Source organism: Lepidochelys kempii, chromosome 19, assembly GCF_965140285.1.
Source record: "Lepidochelys kempii isolate rLepKem1 chromosome 19, rLepKem1.hap1, whole genome shotgun sequence".
In the NCBI taxonomy this organism is placed as follows: domain Eukaryota; kingdom Metazoa; phylum Chordata; order Testudines; family Cheloniidae; genus Lepidochelys; species Lepidochelys kempii.
In genome coordinates, this window is record NC_136398.1 from 17,930,015 (window position 1) to 17,952,909 (window position 22,895).

The window sequence follows — 22,895 nt, forward strand, 5'->3', positions numbered from 1 at the left end:
TTGTCTGTGGGCGAGGACTGGCCTGCCTCCCAAGGCCTGTGAAAGTGAGGGATCGTTGTCCAGGATGGGTTGTAGATCACTGATGATGCGTTGGAGAGGTTTTAGCTGAGGACTGTATATGATGTCCAGTGGAGTTCTGTTGGTTTCTTTCTTGGGCTTGTCTTGCAGCAGGAGGCTTCTGGGTACACGTCTGGCTCTGCTGATCTGTTTCCTTATTTTCTTGTGCGGGTATTGTAGTTTTGAGAGTGCTTGGTGAAGATCTTGTAGGTGTTGGTCTCTGTCTGAGGGGTTGGAGCAAATGCGGTTATACCTCAGCGCTTGGCTGTAGACAATGGATTATGTGGTGTGTCCGGGATGGAAGCTGGAGGTATGAAGGTAGGCATAGCAGTCGGTGGGTTTTCGGTAGAGGGTGATGTTAACGTGACCGTCGCTTATTTGTACTGTGGTGTCTAGGAAGTGTACCTCCCGTGTAGATTGGTCCAGGCTGAGGTTGATGGTGGGGTGGAAGCTATTGAAATTGTGGTGGAATTCTTCCAGGGTTTTCCTTCCCATGGGTCCAGATGATTAAGATGTCATCGATGTAGCGTAGGTAGAGAAGGGGCATGAGTGAATGAGAGCTGAGTAAGCGTTGTTCCAGGTAGCTGTCCTGCAGCAAAAAAACTTCAGGACCAGACTTCAAAGAGAAACTGCTGAGCTTCAGTTCATTTGCAAATTTGACACCATTCGCTCAGGATTAAACAGTCTGTGACTGGCTCGCCAACTCCAAAAGCAGTTTCTCCTCCCTTGGTGTTCACACCTCAACTGCTAGAAGTGGGCCTCATCCTCCCTGATGGAACTAACCTCGTTATCCCTAACCTGATTCTTGCTTGCATATTTATACCTGCCTCTGGAGATTTCCACTGCATGCATCCGATAAAGTGGGTATTCACCCATGAAAGCTTATGCTCCAATATGTCTGTTAGTCTATAAGGTGCCACAGGACTTTTTGCCGCTTTTAAAAATGATTAGGGGGCTGGAGCACATGACTTATGAGGCGAGGCTGAGGGAACTGGGATTATTTAGTCTGCAGAAGAGAAGAATCTGGGGATTTGCTAGCTGCTTTCAACTACCTGAAAAGGGGTTCCAAAGAGGATGGATCTAGACTGTTCTCAGTGATAGCAAATGACAGAACAAGGAGTAATGAATGGTCTCAAGTTGCAGTGGGGGAAATTTAGGTTGGATATTAGGAAAAACTTTTTCACTTGGAGGGTGGTGAAGCACTGGAATGCGTTACCTAGGGAGGTGGTGGAATCTCCTTCATTAGAAGTGTTTAAGGTCAGGCTTGACAAAGCCCTGGCTGGGATGATTTAGTTGGGGATTGGTCCTGCTTTGAGCAGGGGGTTGGACTAGATGACCTCCTGAGGTCCCTTCCAACCCTGATATTCTATGCTTCTACTATTAAAAAATCTGTGAAACACAATATACTCTTCTCGCGCCATCAGCCCTTCTCTCTCACTTCCATCATGTTCAGAGCATGGTCATGAGCCATAGGATGGAGGGTGTCTTATTGGACCCTTTCACTTGTAATGTAGAGAATAACCAAGGAGAAGTATGAGAGTCCAGCTCAGTCATTGCTCCTTAACCCACAACGCTTTACATTTACTTTCCGGCCATCCAGGCATACTTGTGCCCATGCACTAAAGGCCACCACAGAGAATTGGGTATCAAGTATAGACGCTGGCTGGAACACCAGCTGGATGGGTTTAAATTACGCCGCCACTCTTAATTAGGGCTCCCTGCTGGGCAGTAGACTGACCCAGTTTGAGGCCATTAAAAGGGGAAAAAATACACCTGCTTCAAATAACTCTCTTTCCTTCCTTGAATGAAAGTGACAGACCCAGCATTTCATTGTTCTTGTTTAAAACTTTATTTGGATACAGTTATATAAATGGTCTGTATATTGGAATTTGCCCTTTCTTATCTCTCAATTAAACACCACTTCACTCCTTGGCAGTGGCCAAATGGGTCTCCAGTGAGCCAAACTGATGCTGACTCTGTCCCAATTAATCTGATGCTATCATTCAGCTGCCAGGTCCCCATGAGATATTTCTGTAAAGGACCCATCCAGTTAGCACATCCCTGTAGAAGTGTATTAGACTGAGCAATGGTGGAGGATGAAGGGCTTGCATATGGGACTCTGTGGTGGAGACCATTTCCCCTAAAGCCCCTCTGGAGGGGCAGGTGGACATACTATGTAGGCTGTCAGCTAGCCGTGACTTGGGAATGGGGCGCAAAAGAAGAGGCATCTTGGCCGGGAAGGGAGTGGTGTGGGATGGAAGCTGCACACCTTACCACGTGAGGGTATGCGAGTCCTAGATCACTGCCGGCGCAGGGCACTGTGGCTGTGGGTTCCCCAGACCGCACTGATGTGTGTCTGCTGAGGATATGGCCCTATGAGTCCCTAGCCCAGTTCAGTACAGAAGACACTGGCATGAGAAATCTCAGTCCTTTGATCACAGCCACCTTTTCTCACTTCACTCAGCTGAGCCAAAAAACCTGTATGGAGTTACTTCGTGCACATCTCTGGTGAAGCCAGAATGAGCCAGCTTTGGAGAACCTTTAGGTGTTGAAATGGCCCCAAACTTAAGGTTTGGAGCATACAGTGTATAGGCCCAGGTCTGGCTTACTGGCTGTACGCCATGAGTCTTGTTGCCTTGTCATTTCCAATGGGTCATAGCTGCTAAGACCTGCCTGCTGAGATGGGGACTGAGGGGGTGAGGTTGAGAGGCAGTCCACTTCCTCCAAATACTTCATAACAAATTGTATTCTGGCCTCTATGGATCTTCCTGCCATGAGCAAGCTGATCATTTCTGATGCGTTGCACCTCTCCCACTGACAGGCGAGTCAGGATCTGCTACGTCTGTCAACATTTGATTGAGCCATATTTTTAAAAAATGAAGTACCAGCATTGTGCCCATAAAATCTGCTGTTGCCCGCCCACAGTAGGGCGCCCAAGACAAGATGCTCACTCAATAGGGGCAGCTGTATCTTGTGCATGTGCAGTTACCTGGACATGCCCACATGCATATTTTGCATATAAAGCCCAAGGGTCTGTTTTGAAAAGTTGGTCCAGGTAACAGAGGTGTTTGTGCTATTCCTCGGTCTGCCACCAGAGGGCAAAAAGAGTAATCGCGTTACAGCCTTGCAGCTCATCTCATGTGGTAGGTGGTTTGAATTGGATGTGGAGCATCTATCGTGCTGGGTCATGATGGGACAGTCCCTGTCACTGAACTGGTTACCCTTGTGATCCGTCATAGAGGCAGGGTTGGGGACAAGAAGTGGCAGATAGTCGTGCCCCCCCCCTTATCTGCTGATCTCTCTTAGCCCAAGTACAGGTAACAAACCACACTCCTGAGCTGCTGGCCCTCCCCTCCCTCCCCACAGAGCACCAAAGCCTAGCATGTGACGCTAAATGCCAAGTCTCTCACTTGGTGTCTTTCACGCCTACCGCAGCGCAGTTGTTCAGCTGCTGTTCCTTGGTAGCATGAGTAGAAGCTGCTGCTTGCTGGTGAACTGGAGGCTTGGGAGGACATTCTCCCCTTTCCCAAGCTCAGCCGACCAGCTGGTTTTCATGTTCTGTTTCCAGGGTTCATGACAGAACTGTGGAGATCAGCGGTTTTCAAACTGTGGATTGGGACCACAAAGTGGATCACGATCCCATTTTAATGGGGTCACCAGGGCTAACATTAGACTTGCTGAAGCCCAAAGGCCGAGCCCCAATGCTGGGGGCCAGAGAGCAAGGACTTTGTCCTGGGGTGGGGTGGGGAGGCGAGGCTCGGGCTGTGACTTTGCCCCTCCCCCTTCCTCCCCCAGGGGTGGCAGGGCTTGGGTGGGCTCAGGCTTTGGTCTCTTGGAGTTATGTAATAATTTTTTTGTCAGACGGGGGGCCGCGGTGTAATGAAGTTTGAGAACCCTGGAATAGACTTAGCTTGTTGGGACACCTCTGACACTTGGGCCCTGTCTACAATGGCAAAACTTCCCCCTGTATTCCTCACCTCTGCAGCTCCCAGGGAATTGTCAGTGGAAATCCAGCCCCAGGGTTAACTTCAAAATGCTGTAAGGATTTAAAGGGCAGCCCTTTGCCAAGCATCAGAAATTGACCCTTTGGAGCTGAGGTGCCAGGCTGTCAAGCCAAGGCACTGGCACAGGACTCCTCTTGTGAGCATGCTTTCAGGGTCTGCACTTCCTGTAGCTGCCCGCTTCCCACTTTGTGTTGGTGGAATGCCCGTGGTAATGGGCTGGCAGAGGGGTGCTCCCTCACACCATATCCTAGCACAATTTCTGTCACCTCCATTTTCTCTCTTGTCCTTTGTTTTTTTTTTATTCCTTGTTTTCTTTTCTGTGCTCTCCCAAAGAGGACTGAGAGCCTGGCCTTTCTGGGATCGGTAATGTCAACCATTAAAAAGAACAAGCCTTGCAGTTCCCCTTCCTTTCCCCCTTGTGGTGCTGGCATGTGTGGGGTGGGAAGCATTGGCTGCTGGTGTTGCTGATCAGACATGATGCATTTTCATACTTGGTAATAGTTTAGCTTCTCAGGTACAGACCCATGTAATGAGGAACTCATCAGCACAGGTGCTCGACCCCCGGCTTTGCCCCAGGCCACACCTCACTCCGCCTCTGCCCACCCCCTTCTGCCCCCTCCCCTGAGTGTGCCCCATTCTGACTCCTCCACCGCCCCACGAGCCTCGAAACAGCTGATTGCGACAGGCAGGAGTCGCGGGGAGGGAGGGGGAGGCACTGATCGGCAGGGCCCGCTGGCTGGCAGAAGATGCTGGAGGGAGGGGCGAATGCTGATAGGGGGCCTGCCAGTGCGTGCTCAGCACCCATCATTTTTACCCCATGGGTGCTCCAGCCTATGCTCATAAGTAACACATGGAAACCCTCTTTCTCCTCAACATACCCCTCTGCTCCCCAGAAGCCCCTTTTGGTGCTTCCATGGGCATTCCTGATACTCAGGGGCCCAGCATGGTATTGATACCAATTGCTGTCACCATCTTGCCCAGCCTAGCTCCTGCCTGTGCCTGTATCTTAGCTGCTTGCGACTCACCTCTGTGGGTGAAAGGTCAGCAAGGAAACTGCTGGCCTCCATAGGATGTGTGTATGCACCAGGGATAACATCATGGGCCTGACCCGGTCCTTGCTCATTAATGTCTTCTCTGCATCCAGTTGACTGCCATGTGCAAACACAAATTCCATGCAGAGTGCTTTGCCAGCAGGGCCAGGGCAGGGGCTCCTGAGGGCCAGACAGGAGAGGGAGACTCTGTAGTAAGCCAGGGAGATGTCACAAAAGATGAACCAGTGGTCAGCATGGGTGCAAAGGCAGAGCTGCCAGAAGGTCAGGGCCTTTTATTACAATGAACAAAGTCATAGCCATGTTTGATTGTTTCCAAGTGTGGAGCAGTGGCTGACATAATCCAGTTTGTGTAAAGGGCCGTTCCTAGCTCTCCTGTGTTCCGAAGAATGTGGTGGTGGATCTTAAGGTGCATGAAGGCTGTGACTGGATGAATAGTGCAAGGTGTTCATCAGAGCAACCTGAGTTCTGCCTCACCCAATGGGCCCTGCCGATTTTTAATAATCTCCATCTCTGCATCTGTTCCGCAGGTTTTCGGCTGAATGCTTCCTCTTGGCCCATGTTCCTCCTGAAAACTCTGAATGGAGCAGAGATGGCTCCTCTCCGAATTTTTCACAAGGTATCGTGTTGCATGCAAAGGGCTCCCTTTGCCACAGGGCATCCAGGCCAGCTCTGTGCTGTGCTCTCTGGTGTGTAGTACAGTTAGACGCCTGCGGTTGGCCCGTGCCAGCTGACTTAGGCTCGCAGGGCTCGGGCTAAGGGGCTGTTTAATTGTGGTGTAGACATTCTGGCTCAGGCTGGAGCCTGAGTTCTGGGACCCTGTGAGGTGGCGCTCCAGTTTGGCCAATGAAGAAGAGTCCCAGTGAGACCTGGTGAATCAGAGCTGCCTGAGTGGGAGTCGGGCAGGTGAGAGCTACCAGGGGACTGTGGAAAGTTGTCCCTGGGAGAAGGCTGAAGACAAGGAGAGCAGCAAGAGAGTTTTGTTACCTGGTGTCCCCAAACCAGAGAGGTGAAGGCAGGGGGAGGTGCCTACAACTTGAAGCCGGAGAGGGCTAAAGGCGGGGGAGCTGTGGACGGCTTACCCGCTGACGTCTCCATGAGAGAGCTGGGCCGAGAGGAGCCTTGAGGGGGGCGGGCAGTGAGGGATGCTCCCAGCAGAGAGGCTGGGGGAGGTTCGCCCTGGGAAGAACAGGGTTACAGTCCAGAGGGAAGGTCTGGCATGGCTGTACTGGCAGAGGGAAAGAAGAGGGCTGAGCAGGAGCTTAGATGTGACTGAAGATACCAGAGTGCGGTGTGGAAACAGAGAGGCAGGCAGGGTGCCCACTGGGAAGAGCGGGCTTTTAAGGGCTATATACACTGGGTGTGGGAATTGTACTATGGTTAGGATTTTGTTGGGGATTCAGAGAACTGTGTTTGGGAATAAAGCAGCCCCAAGGAAGGGTGGTGATTAAGCAAGAGAGCCTGAAGTGGATTTACTGGGACCTCTGAAAGCGGGGCTGCCTGTGAGACTTTCTCGCGTCAGTGTGCTACTAAGACACTCTCACGGGGTAGCTGCATTCTGTCACCCGGTTTGTCTGGTCCTGAGTGCAGCAGGCACAGGGTGCCACAACGAGAGGCCTTGCCTATGCTCCTAAAGATGCACGTTTTAAACCAGGGGCCAAATCCAGCCCTGGTATAAGCTGGAGCCACCTCCTTTACCCTCTGACATGGGGCTAATGGGGGGAGGGATAGCTCAGTGGTTTGAGCATTGGCCTGCTAAACCCAGGGTTGTGAGTTCAATCCTTGAGGGGGCCACTTAGGGATCTGGGGCAAAAATTGGGGATTGGTCCTGCTTTGAGCAGGGGGTTGGACTAGGTGACCTCCTGAGGTCCCTTCCAACCCTGAGATTCTATGATTCTGTGAATTGGTTCTGGCTCCATCTAGCTCTGCTCTTGTGATGACATAGGCAGGGGATTAATCCAAGCTCAGGAGACACCAACACACACTACTCTTTTGTAACCATCCTTCTGAACCCTCCCCTGTAGGAGCCACCGTCTCCATCCCAAAATTTCTTCAAGACTGGCATGAAGCTGGAGGCAGTGGACAGGAAGAATCCACACTTCATCTGCCCAGCCACCATTGGGGAAGTGAGAGGCTCCGAGGTCCTTGTGACGTTCGATGGCTGGAGAGGTGCCTTTGATTACTGGTGCCGCTATGACTCCAGGGACATCTTTCCTGTTGGCTGGTGCTCACTGACAGGAGACAACCTGCAGCCCCCTGGGACAAAAGGTAAGGACCACATCCCATCTCAGCTTCCTTGTCCGCTTAGTACCTGCAAAGCACAACAAAGCAGACAGGGACTGGCAACTATGAGTCCTGCATTCTATTCCTTGCTCTGCTACAGACCTGCTATGTGTCCTTGGGTAAATCCCTGCCCGCCCTGTGCCTCAGTTTCCCCACAATATGTTTTTCCCTGAGAAAGAGATTGTTAGCAATCACTATTAACAGTAACAATATAGTGGAGTCTAGAGAGATTTGGAAAGCAGGTTTGTAAGTCTCAGTTATTCCTGAGGAGGGAAGGACCAGATGGCGATGCTGGGTGAGATTACTCAGATCTTCACCCCTCCCGAGATCCCTCAGAACCTGTCCTGCCTCTTCAGAAAACACAGGGTCCCTGGTGCCTTCCATCCAAACTGGCAGCCCTGGGACTGCTGGGAATATAGCAGGGGGATTAGGGTCACATGGGAGCCAGGCCCATCCTAACTGAAAGGACTCTGCTCCCTACGGGAAAGGTGAGGAGGCGAGGGAGAGGCCCATCCCAGGGCAGTAGCACAGTGCCTGCTGTTCATAGAATCATAGAATATCAGGGTTGGAAGGGACCCCAGAAGGTCATCTAGTCCAACCCCCTGCTCGAAGCAGGACCAATTCCCAGTTAAATCATCCCAGCCAGGGCTTTGTCAAGCCTGACCTTAAAAACCTCTAAGGAAGGAGATTCTACCACCTCCCTAGGTAACGCATTCCAGTGTTTCACCACCCTCTTAGTGAAAAAGTTTTTCCTAATATCCAATCTAAACCTCCCCCACTGCAACTTGAGACCATTACTCTTCGTTCTGTCATCTGCTACCATTGAGAACAGTCTAGAGCCATCCTCTTTGGAACCCCCTTTCAGGTAGTTGAAAGCAGCTATCAAATCCCCCCTCATTCTTCTCTTCTGCAGGCTAAACAATCCCAGCTCCCTCAGCCTCTCCTCATAACTCATGTGTTCCAGTCCCCTAATCATTTTTGTTGCCCTTCGCTGGACTCTCTCCAATTTATCCACATCCTTCTTGAAGTGTGGGGCCCAAAACTGGACACAGTACTCCAGATGAGGCCTCACCAATGTCGAATAGAGGGGAACGATCACGTCCCTCGATCTGCTCGCTATGCCCCTACTTATACATCCCAAAATGCCATTGGCCTTCTTGGCAACAAGGGCACACTGCTGACTCATATCCAGCTTCTCGTCCACTGTCACCCCTAGGTCCTTTTCCGCAGAACTGCTGCCTAGCCATTTGGTCCCTAGTCTGGAGCTGTGCATTGGGTTCTTCCGTCCTAAGTGCAGGACCCTGCACTTATCCTTATTGAACCTCATCAGATTCCTTTTGGCCCAATCTTCCAATTGGTCTAGGTCCTTCTGTATCCTATCCCTCCCCTCCAGCGTATCTACCACTCCTCCCAGTTTAGTATCATCCGCAAATTTGCTGAGAGTGCAATCCACACCATCCTCCAGATCATTTATGAAGATATTGAATAAAACCGGCCCCAGGACCGACCCTTGGGGCACTCCACTTGATACCGGCTGCCAACTAGACATGGAGCCATTGATCACTACCCGTTGAGCCCGACAATCTAGCCAGCTTTCTATCCACCTTATAGTGCATTCATCCAGCCCATACTTCCTTAACTTGCTGACAAGAATACTGTGGGAGACCGTGTGAAAAGCTTGGCTAAAGTCAAGAAACAATACATCCACTGCTTTCCCTTCATCCACAGAACCAGTAATCTCATCATAAAAGGCGATTAGATTAGTCAGGCATGACCTTCCCTTGGTGAATCCATGCTGGCTGTTCCTGATCACTTTCCTCTCATGCAAGTGCTTCAGGATTGATTCTTTGAGGACCTGCTCCATGATTTTTCCAGGGACTGAGGTGAGGCTGACTGGCCTGTAGTTCCCAGGATCTTCCTTCTTCCCTTTTTTAAAGATTGGCACTACATTAGCCTTTTTCCAGTCATCCGGGACTTCCCCGGTTCGCCACGAGTTTTCAAAGATAATGGCCAGTGGCTCTGCAATCACAGCCGCCAATTCCTTCAGCACTCTCGGATGCAACTCGTCCGGCCCCATGGACTTGTGCATGTCCAGCTTTTCTAAATAGTCCCTAACCGCCTCTATCTCCACAGAGGGCTGGCCATCTCTTCCGCATTTTATGATGCCCAGCGCAGCAGTCTGGGAGCTGACCTTGTTCGTGAAGACAGAGGCAAAAAAAGCATTGAGTGCATTAGCTTTTTCCACATCCTCTGTCTCTAGGTTGCCTCCCTCATTCAGTAAGGGGCCCACACTTTCCTTGGCTTTCTTCTTGTTGCCAACATACCTGAAGAAACCCTTCTTGTTACTCTTGACATCTCTCGCTAGCTGCAGCTCCAGGTGCGATTTGGCCCTCCTGATAACATTCCTACATGCCCGAGCAATATTTTTATACTCTTCCCTGGTCATATGTCCAACCTTCCACTTCCTGTAAGCTTCTTTTTTATGTTTAAGATCCGCTAGGATTTCACCATTAAGCCAAGCTCGTCGCCTGCCATATTTACTATTCTTTCGACTCATCGGGATGGTTTGTCCCTGTAACCTCAACAGGGATTCATGGTTTTGGGAGAGCTGGTTTGCCTTCCCTTAGGTTGTGCTGTCCACTGGGGACCTGGAAAAGGCAGGTCGTGCTGAGACGAGAAGCTGTCTGCTCCTCCCAACCCCCTGCAGCCTTGTCTGCCGTGGGTTCGGAGGCTGTGACCCTGCGGCCGTGAGGGTGCCCCAGTGTCTGGAAACTACATGGGGGCTGTTGAGGTGCTCTAACACCTGTGTGCCTCCCTGTAGCTGGAGTGGCCCTAAAGGGCTGCCACTCTCCCCAGCCAGGGCCGTTTGGCAGGTTCAGCGATAACCCTTCAGTGCAAGGCAGCAGCTAGATCAGTAGGTTGTTCCTTTAGCTTCACCCTCCCCATCGTCTGTGACCTTTGAAGCCAAGGATCTTGCTTTGATGGACACCTTCCCTGTTCTTAGTGTGGCACAGCTAGGCGGTCCTCCCAGAGACTGATGAGCTGAGATCGCCTCCACTTTGCCTAGGAATAAACCCAGATGTGAGCTCCCCTTGGGTTAGGAAGATGCATCCGTCTGATGGAAGCCGAAAGGCACTCTTTGTTTACCTTGGATCTCGGCCTCCAGTATAGTTAACTGTTGTGCTCCCAGCCTCCCCCTCTCTCCCTGTTGTTTGTGTTTCGCCGCTGCCTCTCCCTACACTGTCATCTTACACTCTTTACAGCCATTGCTCAAGCTGCCCACAGGAGGTGCTCTTGAGCCAGTGTGATTTACCCAGCCCCTCTGAGATCTGAGCTCCAGCCAGGTTCACAGCACTTCTCTGGTACATGCAAATGGCTGAAATCCTTGGCTGGAGGCTTCTCTTCCTTGAAGTTAACCAAGGGGGCTTTGAGGATGATTTCATTGCAGTGGGAATTGATTCTGTGGGAGCTTCTCATCTGCTCAGCCTGGGTAGCTGAGTGCTCCTTCAGACCTATCTGTGCTGAGGGCTGGGAGGGAAGTGGAGAGACATCCAGAAATGATACATGTCCAGGGGAACAGTACTGTATCATTGGGAAGCATTTGCCTACTTCAGTTGGCAGGTAGCTGTGACAAGCTTTCCCTCTTACATTGACCTCAGCCCAGGTGGTAGGCATGGGAGATCATAATGAAGAGCTCCCATAGAATCAGGAGAGGGGTGCTTCTGGATGTAATATGAGGACAGTGGTCAATCCTGTCCTACCCGTACGGCGGGAAGAGCCTTATTCCTGGCAATTGAAAGGAAATTTCCTTGGCTGGTAGCATTTTCCCAGGGAAGTTCAACTCAGATTCTTCTTGTCACAAGATTTTCCTTCCCCTCCTCCTCCCTCTCCTGGTGAGTACTGCCCCAACTCTGTGGTTTTTATCCTGAGGAGGAGAAGTGCTGAGGATCCTTTCCTTCCTTCTGTCATTAAATCCCTCACCCCATCTATTCATTCCTAACAGCTGCCTTCTCTTTAGACAAGGAGGGATGAACACCGCTCCCTCCAGAGCCTGTGAATTGCTGCTCCTAAGGAAGCTGTGGGGGGAAGGTTCACCTCAGACAAACTCCAGGCAAACAGTATGCCTTTTAATATGGCTACATGTTAAGGGTTACAGGTCTACATCTAGGAACAAAGAATGCAGGCCCAACTTACAGGAGGGTTGGCTCTATCCTGGGAGGCAGCCCCATTCTGTACTTGTGCATTCTGACTTTTCTTCCCCAAGTGTAGTACCTTTCGTTTGTCTTTGTTGAAATTTCATTCTGTTGACAATTGCCTCGTTCTCCAGTTTATCAAGATCCCTCTGAATTTTAGCTCTGTCCTCTGAAGTTTTTGCAACCCTCCCAGCTTTGTGTCCTCCGCAAATTTGGTCAGTGTGCTCTCTATTCCTACATCCAGGTCATTAACAAAGATGTTAAATAACACCAGATCCAGAACAGATCCCTGTGGAACCCCACTTGAGACCCCCTTCCAATCCGACATCATTCCATTAATAGTTACTCCTTGTTTGCAGTTGTTTAACCAGTTATGTAGCCACTTAATGGTAGTTTTGACGAGCTCACATATCATCAGCTTACTTATCAGATGGGGAATAAATGTTTAATAGCAGAGAAGGGTGTAACATGATCCAGTGGTTAGAAACTGAAGCTAGATAAATTCAGACTTGAAAGAAGGTGTAAATTTTTGACAGTGAGGGTAATTAACTGTTGGAACAACTTACCAGGGGTGGTGGTAGTTTCTCCATCACTGACGATTTTTGAATCAAGACTGGGATGTTTTTCTAAAAGCTCTGCTCTAGGGATTATAGTGGGGCACGTCTTTGGTCTGTGCTATCCAGGTTAGACTAGATGATCACAGTGGTCCCTTCTGGCCTTGGACTCTAAGAATGCATGGAAGTCACACAGAGCTCGTGTTTTTTTTTTTAATGCTAGTAACTGAATTCAAGTGTAATCTGTCTGTTCCAATGGCTGCCAGTGGAGGTGGAGGAGAGGCTTTTCCTCATCATATGGCTCATGTGATTGACCACAGCATGCCCCAACTGCCCCGTCTTCAGCAATGTTTGTTTAGGTGGAGTTTCTGTAGTTGCTGGGGACTGGCCAACCATACTGAACCAGAACTTTCAGTGGTGGTGACTTGTATATTAAGGTTGCTTAACCCTTTAAAAATGTTTCTGACTGTTTTAAGAGCAGTAGTACCTCAGTGTTCAGTGAATGGGACAGCGGTGCTGGGAGAACAATTGTGTAAACATAATACTGATCAGAAGAGGTTGCTAGGTATTCCCATTCCTGCAGGAAGGTCAGAACTCAAGACTGATCAGGTCTTTCCCTTTTTCCCTTTGTTGTTACGGAGCTTTATAGAATAGAGGGAAACACATTGTATGTACATCACTAAAGACCCAAATTTTCTGAAAGATCTTGTATTTTCCTTTCCTACACAGAGACTGAATCTCGAGGTGAACTGGTAGGCAGGGAAGAAGAGAGTTCCTCACCGCAGGGCCTGGATGTTTCACCAATTCTAGTCATAGTTAATGTCATAGCGCACAAGTGAGATGATACCATACTTCCTAAGCTGCATCTAGGCCATCAAGGTTGAGCGAAGCACTGAGACATACGAAGGAATGGGAAGGGTCATGGTGCCAGCCTGTGCTAAAATATAATCGGGGTCTTTGGGGAGGAATCTGGAATGAAGTGAGGAAGTTGTATAGGTCACGTGTCACTTTTGTAAAAAAAGATATCTTCAGCGTTTTAAAAATTTTGTTGTATTCCTCAGGGCATGTGCAGTTAGTGTTTCATTTGGTTACTCTAGGATTAATTACGAGGTTAAGTTGGCTATAAGGTAATTCGCCCTAATGGGCGTGGCAAAGTCTCCAAGAGAAGTCGTGCATGGACCAACAAAGGAGATGTCCAAAGAACAGTTTTGATTCCACAGCAGTTCTCAGATGCTTGGCGGAAACTCAGTGGCTTGCACAGTCTTTCCTGGTGGTCAGCAGAATGACATTGGTGGGAGAGGATCCCTGGAAGCTCTTTTTCTTTCCCCCCTCTAGTGGAGTATGGAATGGAGAACTGCTGAACTAACATGCTCCCAGGGGATAGCACAAGAAAGGAAGGGCCGAACTATGGGCAGGGCCTTGAATTTGATACTTGTGAGGTATCTGTTAGCTCCAACCTTCCACTATACATGAAACCGAGCAACTTGGCAATGATGTGCCTGGCTCTGGAGAAACCAGCATCCCCCATGCAATTGCCGACTGCCTCATCCAGGAGAGGAATGCCAATTACAGTTAAGGAAGGAACTGTTTCTGATCTGGGGGTGGGATGAAGGGCCACAGACCGGAAGTGAGGAACTGAGTAGAAAAGAGCCCTTGGCCTGATTTATGGAGCGCTCAGCTCTGGGCCTGTGGAGTGCCCTGTGTGGTGATGGCTGTTCCCAGCACAAGCCCCACTGGAGCTTTTTCTGAAGTAAATTCCTGTTTGCAGTTGTCTTTTCAAGGGCCCTCTCCTCTGGTGCTTATGCTCGAGTGCCGGGAGCCCTAAACATGCTTCACATGTTGTTTCGTCATGTCTTGGACCGTTTGGAGAAGACGGGGGCTGTACAGCTGCTCACCAGAACCCAGCAGGGATCCAGGATGGAGAGCTCATGGCACCCCTCCATAGAGCTCCTCAGGAGCTGCCATGACAGTGTGCTCCAGGAGCCCTGCATGCAGTGGGGAGCTGGCTGCCTCCTGTGGCTCTGAGTAAGAGGGTCTTTCTTCCGCTGTGGCCAGGTGCTGGGTGTCTCCTTCCCTTACCTTCTGGAAGGCATCTCACATTCTAGCACCTCCTCATGAAACCTTGTCACTGCAGCATCACTGCTCCTTGGGACAGCCCCCTCAGTCTTTTCCACTGTAAAAGCAGCATTTAGCTTTAAGCCTCGACCACCCCCATCCCCACCCTTCCGGAGGCAGATAAGTATCATTATCCCCACTTCACAAGGGAGGAAGCTGTGAGACACGGCTTGCTGCAGCTTGCCCAAGGTCACAGGCGTCAGTATCAGATCATGGATTAGAACTCAGGACACCCTGGCTCCCAGTCCTATGCTCAGACCATTGGGTCACATCTCTCGCTCTCTGATGTCCAGTGCTTTAGAGAGATGTGGACAAGACCTCTGAGAATGCTGCATTTTATAGTGCGGTGTTGCTTTGTACCTAAACCTTCTAGACTGGGTCAGCAGTAGTGGAGCAGGAATTGCAACCAGGGTGGCTGATGAGGTGGCAATGAAAGCGTTAATTTTGTTGGGGCAGGCTCTGAGCTGGAGGCAGTTCTGTGCCTTATCGAGTGAGCTGGAAATTTGAGGAGTGGAGTTTCTGCCTTGGCACAAGCCCAGCTGGCAGAGATGTTCTAAGCCCAGCCAGGCTGGAGAGAGCTAATAAAGAACACATCCTCTTGGTTACTGTGCCAAGGCCAAGGCAAGTTACAGTGGGTGCAGCAGAGATCCTGGTACTCCAATCAGATAAACAGCAGGCGCTTGCCCTGACTCCCTTTGTTCCTGTCTGCTGTTAGCTGTCAGTGCGCTGCTCCCTCTCTGTCAGACTGGCTGAATTTGAGACGGTCTCGCTCTGCTTACAAAACAAGCAAAAGTTAATAGTTTTAAATAGTTACCATGGGGATATTTTAAGTGGTGCTTGCATGCACTCCCAGACTTGCCATCTGTTGCATGCTTTATACAGTTTTCCTGTCATTCCAGTTGGTGTGTGCTGCACAGCCCTGGTTGGCATTGGTCTGGCCAGCTATTATGTGTTTAGTTGGGAGGCAAAAGCTTCAAGAGGGAAGAGAAAGCCAGGAAATGCTGAACCCCTCGTAGAAAGTTCACAAGGCTCCCTACCCCCTTCACTTTTCGCTGCTGCTGTCGTGCAGTTTATTTGTTAACTGCTTGGTGGCTTCACGCAGACAGAGATGATGATCAGATTCTCATGACTAGAATTTCCTCCCAGAGTCGAAGGTAACAGATACTTTGTGATTTTTCTTTGTTCTTCTCTAGTGTTGCTAAGTTTCTTTTCCTCCTTTTGAGGTTAGGGTGAGTAGGAGGTGGGGGGGGCTGGGTGTCTGAGCGGAGGCAGGTGAAGATTTGCTATTTAAATAAGGTCGTGTGCTTTAGTGCTTGGTAGAGAGAGAAACAAAAATAACTTGTGACTGTAGGGTTTGCAACTGAAAATGAATGTGATTCAGGGCTCAGGAAGCGAGGTAGCTGGCAGCACTCCAGGCCTGGGGAGCTGACTAGAGAAGGACGACAGGGCTGTCATGCCTTTCTGTACTGAAAGTTGCTGCTTGATTTATGGCTCTGAACTCGACAAGGTTAGGACCGCACAGATAGAACCTGTGTGCCAACAGCAAGAGCAGCAGGAATGTTCTGCTGAGAAGTCTCTCCATTGATCTACAATGTTTGTAATGTACGTATTCTAAATGCTGCTGACTTTGGGTTTATTGTTGGAAACTAACCAGCCAGACTCTGAAACCATCTGGCGCACGGGATCCCGGTACTTAGTACTAATCCCTTCTCTGCTCTGAAATGCCAAGGGAGTGACAGTTTCTCATCCTCAGCTCCCTTTGAGCTGCTCCTTGAGGAAAGGGGTTTGGTCGATGCAGAGTTCTGGATGAGGAGCTAAGAGGCACAAAGAAAGCAACGATCCAGAGGTGGAACAGGCACATTCATAGAGACCTAGACTCCAGGGGCAGTGAGAGACCAGGGAGATGGGATTGTGGTCTAATAGCCAACTACAGAAGAACTATGGGAAGTTCTGAGGTGAGGTGCTCACTTAGTGGCTTGGTGACCCACTGGATAGGCATGGAGATAAAGACCTGCCGAAGCACACTACAGACCAGAGCCCTTTGAGCCTAATGAGCTTGGCCTCTGCTGCAAGGTGAACTCATTTGCTAGGCGCGTACCTTGATCCTTCTCATAACTGTGTGCCCTGGGCTTGTGTGTTACTACTGTTGGCAGTTTGAATTGCCGTGGAGCCCAGACAAGCTCTCCCTGACAGGCTGCATCAAAGGGGCACAGTGGAGGAGGGCATGGCAGTAGGTCCTCTGTAGCGTCGTGGCAGCGAGTCTGGAATGTGGAACCTGGTCATGTGGTGTCATAGGAGGCTGCTGGGATACTCCAAGTGGGCGGACTAACAAAAGCCTCAAAAAAAAGAGAGAGGGAACTTGTCCTGGAGAAAGCAGAGATGCAGAAGTGGGTGACACTGGAAATAGGAGCCAACCTGTCCTTAGTACCAGGAGGCTGCAGCCAACTTCAATTTTCCTCATCCATTTAATTCTGAAATTTCCCCTCACGCAAGGAATTTGGACTTCATTCAGGTGGTTTCTCTCCCTTCATGCCCTAGGGGGATTTTCAAAGTCTCTGTGATGTAAAAGTCTAAACACGGTATTAGTTTGAGAACATTTTTTGTGAGCGGGGGATGTGGGAGAAGGGCTTTATCAATGGGAGCCTCCTACCCCTGAGTAAATACAGCCAAGGGTATCTTCCTGTCCCCAGAGTGATACTTGCTGGTGGAAACAGTCATCTGTGCTGGGCCTCTCATGCCACTGAGCCACACTGGGAGGCAGCTTGCTTGCTTGCGACATCAGCATGTGTCCCTGGTTAAGCTCTTAGAGTTCGGTGTTCATGTTGTCAGGCTGGGCACTTGTTAGTGGTGTGTGATGCACTGACGTGTCTATAAGGAAGTGGTGCTCCAACCTTAGTTACCCTCATCATCCATATTCCATCAGGACTGTCGTGGTGTATAAAGAACCTGTTTAATGGTTACACAGTATTAGACAAGGGTAATCACAGTACCTATATCCCTGCGGATCTCTCTCTGGAGGTATAGTCTTCCTTGGCTGTGTGAGAGCTCTTTGTGCAACCTCTTTATATGTTGAACTCACTGCAGGACCTTCAGCCAGGCTGAGAAGCCTTCGGAGCAAACATTTCAGGCATGGAGATTGTTGCGTGTCCTTTTTTTAGCCTGAAGAAGAGCTTGAAAGCTTGTCTCTGTCACCAGCAGAAGTTGGTCCAGTTACTCTCCCCCACCTTGTCTTTTTTTGAACCAGGCAGATAACAGAGCTGACAAAGTGGCTTAAGTATGCTGCCTCCAGACCACTGTTCCCTCTAAGCTATGCGCGTGTGCGCGTGCACACAGATCCTAAACCCTGCACGCACAAAAATTTGCACAGAAGCACAATAGTTTGCACAGAAGAAATTTTTTGCGCACTCAGCCTGTCAAAAATTAGAGGAAACATTGCTCCAGATCCTGTCCTTTTTCAGCAGAAGGATTGAGGCCTGTAAACAGGAATATGCAATTCATAGAATAGAATCATAGAAGATTAGGGTTGGAAGGGACCTCAGGAGGTCATCTAGTCCAACTCCCTGCTCAAAGCAGGACCAACACCAACTAAACCATCCCAGCCAGGGCTTTGTCAAACCGGGCCTTAAAAACCTCTAAGGATGGAGATTCCACCGCCTCCCTAGGTAACCCATTCCAGTGCTTCACCACCCTGCTAGTGAAATAGTGTTTCCTAATATCCAACCTAGACCTCCCCCACTGCAACTTGAGACCATTGCTCCTTGTACTGTCATCTGCCACCACTGAGAACAGCCGAGCACCATCCTCTTTGGAACCCCACTTCAGGTAGTTGAAGGCTGCTATGAAATCCCCCCTCACCCTTCTCTTCTGTAGACTAAACAATCCCAGTTCCCTCAGCCTCTCCTCATAAGTCATGTGCCCCAGCCCCCTAGTCATTTTCACTGCATGCGTTGTCTCATTCTGAAGCTTTTTGCCAAGGAGACTAAATAGCTCAGGGTGTTGGAAATGATATGCAGGGTCTTTCGCTTCCAGATTATCTGTTCAAATCCAGATCCATACCAAGTGTCTGAAGGTCAGTGCTGTCCAGTAGATTTTTGGTTTATGAGAAGTCAAATAGTGTACATAGTCCTTCCCAGTGGATATGAGAGAGACAGTAGGCTGGTGGATAGAGCACTGGACTGGGACTCTGGAGATCCCAGAATAAAACCCAGCTCTGCCACTGATAGGGAAAAAAACCCAGAAAACGACCCTATAATCATGTAAAGCTACGCTGCTGTCTTTTTTCTATGCTTATCTGTCCTTTCTACTTTGTTTATGGATAGAAAGAATGTGAACTGTGTGTAACCTGCACTCCCTACTTTTGGGGAGAGAATTCCTTATACAGATAAGCCTCCATGCTCGTACCTACCCCAGAACTTCAAACAGACTGGGTTAACCGGTTCGAACTGGAAGAGATCTCACAATGTATGTTGAACCAAGCTATAAAAGCTCATCCCTGTTCTTTGTTCGGGGCTTCACCATTTTCCTCTGAAAAGGAATTGGTGAGTCCTTCAGCTGTCGTATTTGCTAGCAATAAAGTGCCTCACTTTATCAAAGAGCCAAGACTCTGTGTTTTGTTTGGCTAATACAGAAGTCCAGGGAAGGCTACCCTCCTAACCCTAGACGGGAGGGGAACCCTTTTCCCCTAACACCACTGTTCTTCTGAGTGACAGGCACAGAGAAGGACTTGCCCCAGTTCTCCTATCTGTGAAGCGGGGATAATGATACTGACCTCATTTGTAAAGTGCTTTGAGATCTGCTGATGAGGAGCACTTGATTAGAGCTGTTGGTGCGTCTACCTTGCAGAAAACCCAGCTGGCACAGGTGGAGACCCCTCGCTGGCCTTGTGGAAAGGCTGCAGATTGAAGAATGAGGGAGCCAAGCTGCTTTCAGGGGAGCCCTGTGGTCAGAGTAGAGCACACACAGCTGTGGGGAACAGGCTCTGCTGAGTCCAGTGCTGTGGGAACAAGAGACAGCCCAGAGGTGTGCTATAAGCACAGGATAGGGAATTTGGAAGTGCTGGGTTCTGATCCCAGCTGTGACCTTTCTTGGTGACCTGAAGTGAATCACTAAACCCCTCTGGCTCCACATCCCGCTCTGTGGAAATGGAGATGATCCTCACTTGCTCCAAAGCGGTGTTGAGAGGGATAATGACAAATTACATCATATTAGTTATGGGATTTGAATGTGAAATGCCGAGTGAGTGATCAATCATATTGCCTATTGGAGTTCCAGACAGCCAGTCTGGTACCTGCCTTTCACCAGCACCACAGAGTGGGTGCCGTGAAAGGAGCCCAGTCACGTGTAGTGGAGTTTTAGGTGGACTTTTGTAACCAGGGAACTGTACTGATGTTACCTGATCTCCTTTCATGATGAACACCTAGTAGCCATTATAGACTAGGGACCGAATGGCTAGGTAGCAGTTCTGCGGAAAAGGACCTAGGGGTGACAGTGGACGAGAAGCTGGATATGAGTCAGCAGTGTGCCCTTGTTGCCAAGAAGGCCAATGGCATTTTGGGATGTATAAGTAGGGGCATAGCGAGCAGATCGAGGGACGTGATCGTTCCCCTCTATTTGACATTGGTGAGGCCTCATCTGGAGTACTGTGTCCAGTTTTGGGCCCCACACTTCAAGAAGGATGTGGATAAATTGGAGAGAGTCCAGCGAAGGGCAACAAAAATGATTAGGGGACTGGAACACATGAGTTATGAGGAGAGGCTGAGGGAGCTGGGATTGTTTAGCCTGCAGAAGAGAAGAATGAGGGGGGATTTGATAGCTGCTTTCAACTACCTGAAAGGGGGTTCCAAAGAGGATGGCTCTAGACTGTTCTCAATGGTAGCAGATGACAGAACGAGGAGTAATGGTCTCAAGTTGCAGTGGGGGAGGTTTAGATTGGATATTAGGAAAAACTTTTTCACTAAGAGGGTGGTGAAACACTGGAATGCGTTACCTAGGGAGGTGGTAGAATCTCCTTCCTTAGAGGTTTTTAAGGTCAGGCTTGACAAAGCCCTGGCTGGGATGATTTAACTGGGAATTGGTCCTGCTTTGAGCAGGGGGTTGGACTAGATGACCTTCTGGGGTCCCTTCCAACCCTGATATTCTATGATTCTATGATTCTATGATAGGGTTACAGTATGGGCAGTTTTCAGAGTAACAGCCATGTTAGTCTGTATTCGCAAAAAGAAAAGGAGTACTTGTGGCACCTTAGAGACTAACCAATTTATTTGAGCATAAGCTTTCGTGAGCTACAGCTCACTTCATCGGATGCACCAGTATGGGCAGTAACTACTGACTAGAGATGTATTCAGACTAGGTGGAATAAACTGGGAGGAGTGGTAGATACGCTGGAGGGGAGGGATAGGATACAGAAGGAGCTAGACAAATTGGAGGATTGGGCCAAAAGAAATCATATCATAGAATCATAGAATATCAGGGTTGGAAGGGACCCCAGAAGGTCATCCAGTCCAACCCCCTGCTCGAAGCAGGACCAATTCCCAGTTAAATCATCCCAGCCAGGGCTTTGTCAAGCCTGACCTTAAAAACCTCTAAGGAAGGAGATTCTACCACCTCCCTAGGTAACGCATTCCAGTGTTTCACCACCCTCTTAGTGAAAAAGTTTTTCCTAATATCCAATCTAAACCTCCCCCACTGCAACTTGAGACCATTACTCCTCGTTCTGTCATCTGCTACCATTGAGAACAGTCTAGAGCCATCCTCTTTGGAACCCCCTTTCAGGTAGTTGAAAGCAGTTATCAAATCCCCCCTCATTCTTCTCTTCTGCAGGCTAAACAATCCCAGCTCCCTCAGCCTCTCCTCATAACTCATGTGTTCCAGTCCCCTAATCATTTTTGTTGCCCTTCGCTGGACTCTCTCCAATTTATCCACATCCTTCTTGAAGTGTGGGGCCCAAAACTGGACACAGTACTCCAGATGAGGCCTCACCAATGTCGAATAGAGGGGAAGGATCACGTCCCTCGATCTGCTCGCTATGCCCCTACTTATACATCCCAAAATGCCATTGGCCTTCTTGGCAACAAGGGCACACTGCTGACTCATATCCAGCTTCTCGTCCACTGTCACCCCTAGGTCCTTTTCTGCAGAACTGCTGCCTAGCCATTCGGTCCCTAGTCTGTAGCTGTGCATTGGGTTCTTCCGTCCTAAGTGCAGGACCCTGCACTTATCCTTATTGAACCTCATCAGATTTCTTTTGGCCCAATCCTTCAATTTGTCTAGGTCCTTCTGTATCCTATCCCTCCCCTCCAGCGTATCTACCACTCCTCCCAGTTTAGTATCATCCGCAAATCTGCTGAGAGTGCAATCCACACCATCCTCCAGATCATTTATGAAGATATTGAACAAAACCGGCCCCAGGACCGACCCTTGGGGCACTCCACTTGATACCGGCTGCCAACTAGACATGGAGCCATTGATCACTACCCGTTGAGCCCGACAATCTAGCCAGCTTTCTACCCACCTTATAGTGCATTCATCCAGCCCATACTTCCTTAACTTGGTGACAAGAATACTGTGGGAGACCGTGTGAAAAGCTTTGCTAAAGTCAAGAAACAATACATCCACTGCTTTCCCTTCATCCACAGAACCAGTAATCTCATCATAAAAGGCGATTAGATTAGTCAGGCATGACCTACCCTTGGTGAATCCATGCTGGCTGTTCCTGATCACTTTCCTCTCATGCAAGTGCTTCAGGATTGATTCTTTGAGGACCTGCTCCATGATTTTTCCAGGGACTGAGGTGAGGCTGACTGGCCTGTAGTTCCCAGGATCCTCCTTCTTCCCTTTTTTAAAGATTGGCACTACATTAGCCTTTTTCCAGTCATCCGGGACTTCCCCGGTTCGCCACTAGTTTTCAAAGATAACGGCCAATGGCTCTGCAATCACAGCCGCCAATTCCTTCAGCACTCTCGGATGCAACTCGTCCGGCCCCATGGACTTGTGCACGTCCAGCTTTTCTAAATAGTCCCTAACCACCTCTATCTCCACAGAGGGCTGGCCATCTCTTCCCCATTTTGTGATGCCCAGCGCAGCAGTCTGGGAGCTGACCTTGTTAGTGAAAACAGAGGCAAAAAAACATTGAGTACATTAGCTTTTTCCAAATCCTCTGTCACTAGGTTGTGTCCCTCATTCAGTAAGGGGCCCACACATTCCTTGGCTTTCTTCTTGTTGCCAACATACCTGAAGAAACCCTTCTTGTTACTCTTGACATCTCTGGCTAGCTGCAGCTCCAGGTGCGGTTTGGCCCTCCTGATATCATTCCTACATGCCCGAGCAATATTTTTATACTCTTCCCTGGTCATATGTCCTACCTTCCACTTCTTGTAAGCTTCTTTTTTATGTTTAAGATCCGCTAGGATTTCACCATTAAGCCAAGCTGGTCACCTGCCATATTTACTATTCTTTCGACTCATTGGGATGGTTTGTCCCTGTAACCTCAACAGGGATTCCTTGAAATACAGCCAGCTCTCCTGGACTCCTTTCCCCTTCAAGTTAGTCCCCCAGGGGATCCTGGCCATCCGTTCCCTGAGGGAGTCGAAGTCTGCTTTCCTGAAGTCCAGGGTCTGTATCCTGCTGCTTACCTTTCTTCCC

The 22,895-nt window shown here is 49.4% G+C and overlaps 1 protein-coding gene across 6 annotated transcripts in view; it reads left to right on the top strand.

Annotated features, from left to right (window-relative positions):
* SCMH1 (Scm polycomb group protein homolog 1) overlaps positions 1-22,895 on the top strand; it is a 121,059-nt gene that overhangs the window by 34,357 nt on the left and 63,807 nt on the right. For all 6 annotated transcript variants that reach the window (XM_073317931.2, XM_073317932.2, XM_073317934.2 and 3 more), the window contains 2 exons: positions 5,641-5,729; positions 7,135-7,378. In XM_073317931.2, the coding sequence (XP_073174032.1) occupies positions 5,641-5,729; positions 7,135-7,378 (333 nt within the window). The remainder of the gene's footprint in view (positions 1-5,640; positions 5,730-7,134; positions 7,379-22,895) is intronic.